Consider the following 5,610-nt stretch of genomic DNA (forward strand, 5'->3'; position numbering starts at 1 on the left):
TACACTTACAGGAGGTTTTTATTTATTCATTTGTACAAAGTGTCTGTCATTCACCTATTTACAGACAGTAAACACTTAATGTTACATATGAAGCCTTTTTATCACCCAGAGAACTCAGTGATCTTTACAGATATTGAGCTAAAATTTGTGGTGGTGGGAGTTTTCAGCACATACTCTGAGCATTAACACTTCTTCCAAAACCTCATTTAAGATGATATAATTTACAAGTTTGACTAAAATGGGAGAAGGGAGTCTCYGCAGTCACAAAGTGAGAGGTTCTTCAGGTGTGGGTGGAGTTTGGGAAAGACATTTGTTCAGATTGACTAGTTTGGGTGAGATTTGAAGGAGCCATTACGAATCAGTTGGATCAACATTGGGATATGGGGACGTGTAACAATTCGGCTTGGTTGAAACGGTCAGAAAGYGCATATAAAAAGATGGGTACATTTTAAAATTAGAATTAATTTATATGAATATTAATACCAGTTATAACTCAAGACAGGAAGGTGCTAGCTGCATGAAATTTCAATGCTGTACATGTGGAGGGATGTATAGCAATTTGGATYGGTGAAAACACTCCTAACCGGCCTGAAAACAAATCTCTAATTTTGAACATAAATATTAGTAATAACTCAAAACAGGAAGGTGGTATTTKCACCAAAYTTGAAGTCAATAAATTATATTTACATTTTCACAATAATTTTGCCATTATTTCAACCTTTAATTTGCCTCACAAGTCAGCCTGACCACAGTTTTTCCAAACTCTGCCCACACAGCCAAGAAACTCCCCTTATGTACTACAGAGACCCCAACTTACAAACTGGCTCTATAACCCTGTCCTCTCTCATAACAAGATGAATTCATTTTAAAAGTCTGGAATCAAAAGTGGCAGGCAATATTTGGATTTTTTTTCAAGAAATACCAGGCTTTTACTGTTTAGCTTATCAGGGACAATATCTTATCTTACCATAAACAAAACTGAAGCCTCCATCTTCTAAATGAAAGAAGGTCGTTCTACCAACAGAGAGTGGCCACAGTTTGGTGCTAACATGTCTTAGAAAGCACAAGTTTGACCAGTTGTGAGTAAAGTTCTTCCCTCTCTGTAAACTCTTCTTTCTTTAGTTAGATATCCACCACACAGCCTGAAGCGCTGGCTCTTATCGCATCAGATATGACCTTCGCTCCAGATTCTCCAATGCCATTTCCCTGCAAACTGCAGAGAACAACACCGATTTATTGCACGCATATTCAAAAACTGACAGATGAACAAATATGTAGCAAACAAAAGACAAACGAAAAACACACTTGATGTATGTTAATTGATGGTTTCCCTTTAAAGCTGTTGCGATGAAGATGGCTCCATCCATACCCAGAGAGTTTTCCTGCAGACTGGTAAAACACAATCACTGTTTTTAGTTTGTCACATGTCAAGGTTATTTGTTTGTATGTGTTCATTCGGGTGAACAGTGCAAGCTACCTGCCGCTTTATGAAAAAAAAAAACATTTTTATCTGTTTTTTCAAATCTGACAATAATAACAGGTTGAACAAAACCAGATAGCAGAATAATAGGAAACTGTAAACAAAAACAGCATTACTCTCAGTGCTGTGGATCTTTGGTATTATAAAGTATAATGTCAGCTTAGATTTCATTATAAAATTGGAAGAAGAAAAAAAAAGAAAAACCCATTAAAATAAACAAATATGTGATCCTGGTAAACTTAAATTAAACCAAGAAAAAAAATGAAGCATGAGTTTTGTTCCTGGGGTGTGACAGTTAGCTACAGTCAGGCCTTACTTTAATGATTGAAGGCTACTGTTGCATTTCAAGGCATTGGCCAGGGCCTTTGCTCCCTCCATCCCTACAGAATTCCCACGCAGACTGAAAAAAATAAAATCCAGAAAAAAACACTAAAAGTTTAGAAACACAACTGAAATAGAAGAAGCTTTTCAATTCATTTTTTAATTACATTTATACGTAACACAAAAAGTAGGGAAATTCATGTTTGGTAGATTATTTCTTTGTTGCTTGGTAATAAATCCTATAACGGGCACCCAGTCGGCAGCACCAGAAGCTCAAAACAAGAGTCAATAGCAACAGCAAAATAAGCTGTTTGGCAGAGAAGAATTGGAAATATTTCAGTTGTGCAACCCACATACTCAGCTCTACTGCTCAACCCACAAATGCATGTTCCTTACAAATGTGGCACCATTTAAAACAGGCATTCCAACTGTATAATATTTATTACTAAGAAGTATTGTTATAACAAAGAAATAATCTACCAAACACAAATGTCCTTAAAATCCCAATTAAAATGAAGCTGGGATGCTGTGTAAAACAAAAATAAAAACAGAGCATAATGATTTGCAAATCTGTTTAAACCTATATTCAATTGAATACACAACAAAAACAAGATATTTAATGTTCAAATGGATAAACTTTACTATTATTTTTCAAATTTTTGTAACTCATTTTGAATTTGATGCCTGCAACACATTCCAAAAAGAAATCTAGAACAGGGTCAACAAAAGACTTCAAAGGACACCGGTTTGGAGCAGTCCACAGGCAAACAGGTTAATTGCAAACAGGTGAGTGTCATGATTAGGTATTTAGGGAGCATCCCTGAAAGGCTCAGTTGTTCACAAGCAAAAATGGGGCGAGGTTCACCACTTCATTAACAACTGCAGGAGCAAATAGTCCAAAAAAATTTAAGAACATTTCCCAATGTACACTTTCAAGAAAATTAGATATTTCATCATCCACAGTCCATAATATCAAAAAATTCAGATAATCTGGATAAATCTCTACAAGTACTGTAAGTGGCAAAGCTGAAAACCAACACTGAATGCCCGTGACCTTCAATCCATCAGGCAGCACTGCATTATAAAACCAAATCATTCTGTTCCACATGGGCTCAGGAACACTTCAGAAAACCATTGTCCGTGAACACAGTTTGTCTCTACATCTACAACTGCAAGATAAAACTCTACCATGCAACGCCAAAGCCATCAACAACACCCAGAAACAACGCCAGCTTCTCTGGACCTGAGCTCATCCAGAGACACGGGTCCACCTACAAAGTGGAAAAGTGTCCTGTGGTCTGACGAGTTCACATTTCAAACTGTTTTTGAAAATCATAGATGGTGTGTCCTCTGAGGAAAAGGACTGTCCGGATTGTTCTCAGCACTGTTCAAAAGTTCAAAAGCCAGCCTCTCTGATGATATGGGGGTGTATTTTTGCCCATGTCATTGATAACTGTCACATCTGTGAAGGCACCATTAACACTGAAAGTTACATACAGGTTTTRGAGCAACATATGCTGCCATCCAAGCCACGTCTTTTTTCAGGGACATCCTGCTTATTTCAGCAAGACAATACCAAGTCTCACTCTGCACGTGTTACAACAGTGTGGCTTCGTAGTAAATGAGTGCAGGTACTAGACTGGTCTACCTGCAGTCCAGACCTGTCTCCTATTGAAAATACGTGGCACATTGTGAAGCAAAAAATACATCAACAAAAACCTCGGACAGATGAGCAACTGAAGTTGTTCATCAAGAAAGAATGGGAAAGAATTCCAGCAACAAAACTTCAACAATTAATGTCGTCAGTTCTCAAACTCTTATTGAGTGTTCATAAAAGGAAAGGTGATGTAACACAGTGGTAAATATGACCCATTACCAGCTGTTTTGGAACGTGTTGCAGGCATCAAATTCAAAATGAGTGAATAACTGCAACAAAAAACAACAAACAAACAAACAAACAAACAAACAAACAAACAAACAAACAAACAAACAAACAAACAAACAAACAAACAAAAAACCCAATAATGTTTATCTGTTTGAACAATAAATATCTTGTCTTTGTAGTCTATACATTTTAATATACGTTGTAAAGGATTTGCAAATTATCAAAGATGACTCTCAATAATTCTGCTAAAATAAAATAGACATCATGCAAATGCTTCATAAAAGTCCACTAAGACTGATTGTCAACGACTGAAAAGTGTAAAAACAAGCAAGAGACTTTGGACTCACTCTAAAGTTTGCAAAGTTTGATTGGCCACCAGAGCTTCTGCCATGGCAATAGCACCACTCTTCCCTGCTGAAACTCCCTGCAGGCTAAACAAACAGCACAAAATAAAACATGTCATGTGAAGGAGAGAAAAAAAACAAGAAGTAATTTCATAACTTTGTGCTTATTTGCATCTGAGAAAAATTTCAACGTCATTATTATTCATAGACACCAACCATAGGGTTCGCAGAGACTTGTTGATTTTCAGAGCTTCTGCGAGAAAAATGACACCTTCGTTCCCGATAGCATTTTCTTGTAGACTGCAGCGAAATATGAAGACAAAAAAGTACTCAAAGTGCTGGCTGCTGTGAGGAACTACTCAGCCTTATTTGTTCAATATCACAAAGCAGCAAAAATAAAACCGTCATTCCTCAGTAATTAGCTGTAGTTAATTAGGATCAGAATCCACTTAAAAGTTCATGACAGATTGATATAAATAGAGACAAGCTGCAGTGTGTGGGCTGGAGGTGAGTGAACAGGGGAATAATAATGTGTGTCTCACTCCAGCAGCTGGATTTTGGTGTTGGAGAGAAGGGCTTGAGCTAGAGCTTTAGTGGCTGTAGACTTGATGAAATTCCACTGGAGGCTGAAAAAATAAAAAGGGGGAAAAATATATATAAACAGGGTCAGACATACCAGAATAAAACACAAAAAACAACTCTGATTTGACATGCATCTCCGTTTTCTTTATTTCAGATGAAATTTAGTTGTTTATTGGCAGTATGTGTGAGCAAAATAACTAAGTTTACAGCATGTATGCAAAACCTGTATTTAAATATTTATTATTTAGGCAAGCAATAATGTGACTGCTTGTGCAATGAAATRATGAAGTAATTAAAGTAATTTATTGTACATCTGCTACTAATTATGCTTTGGTGATAAGCTGAGAGTCATCCCCAACACATGTTATAAAGGCTTATAGATAATGTGACATCTTTGATGGCATGCAATGCAAGCTTTTAATTTATTTTATTTTGAAATTCTGGGGTATGTGTGGAAAATGATAACTGGAATCTTTTCAGTTTCTGCAGATATACATAAAAACTATTTTTGCATTCAAATAGAGTCCCATAGATATCTGAAAATCGTGTTTGTAATTTATTGTTTATCACTACCAGGATTTTATTATAACGTGTGGTGCTGTAAAACAAAACAGGYCAATTTATACACAAGAAAAATGAAAATGCTGCTGCTACTTAATAAATGAAAACTGTTCAAACTGAACTACAACTTTACTTAAAAATGTGAAATGCATCTTATTGGAAATCCACTTACTGCAGAGAGGTCAGGCCCTGATTGAACTTGAGCGCTCCAGCTATCGCTTGAACCCCGTCATCGTGCAACAGGTTCGCTGCGAGACTGTGACACAGACTGAGTCATAAATGATGCAACAAACAATGACAAGCATTAGACAAACATACAGCGGGTAAAATAAGTATTGAACACGTCACCATTTTTCTCAGTAAATATATTACTAGACGTACTAACGACATGAAATTTTCACCAGATGTCGGTAACAACCCAAGTGATCCATACGTAC

At 36.6% G+C, this 5,610-nt stretch overlaps 1 protein-coding gene across 1 annotated transcript in view; it reads right to left on the bottom strand.

Annotated features, from left to right (window-relative positions):
- The window catches only part of nlrc3 (NLR family, CARD domain containing 3), a 20,851-nt gene continuing 15,241 nt past the window's right edge, over nt 1-5,610 (bottom strand). The window contains exons 14-20 of the mRNA XM_014008181.1: nt 5,346-5,441; nt 4,573-4,656; nt 4,247-4,330; nt 4,034-4,117; nt 1,797-1,880; nt 1,306-1,389; nt 1-1,213 (exon numbers count right to left, since the gene is read on the bottom strand). Of these exons, the coding sequence (XP_013863635.1) occupies nt 1,123-1,213; nt 1,306-1,389; nt 1,797-1,880; nt 4,034-4,117; nt 4,247-4,330; nt 4,573-4,656; nt 5,346-5,441 (607 nt within the window). The 3' untranslated portion in view covers nt 1-1,122. The remainder of the gene's footprint in view (nt 1,214-1,305; nt 1,390-1,796; nt 1,881-4,033; nt 4,118-4,246; nt 4,331-4,572; nt 4,657-5,345; nt 5,442-5,610) is intronic.

Source organism: Austrofundulus limnaeus, unplaced genomic scaffold (assembly GCF_001266775.1).
Source record: "Austrofundulus limnaeus strain Quisiro unplaced genomic scaffold, Austrofundulus_limnaeus-1.0 Scaffold48, whole genome shotgun sequence".
NCBI lineage: Eukaryota > Metazoa > Chordata > Actinopteri > Cyprinodontiformes > Rivulidae > Austrofundulus > Austrofundulus limnaeus.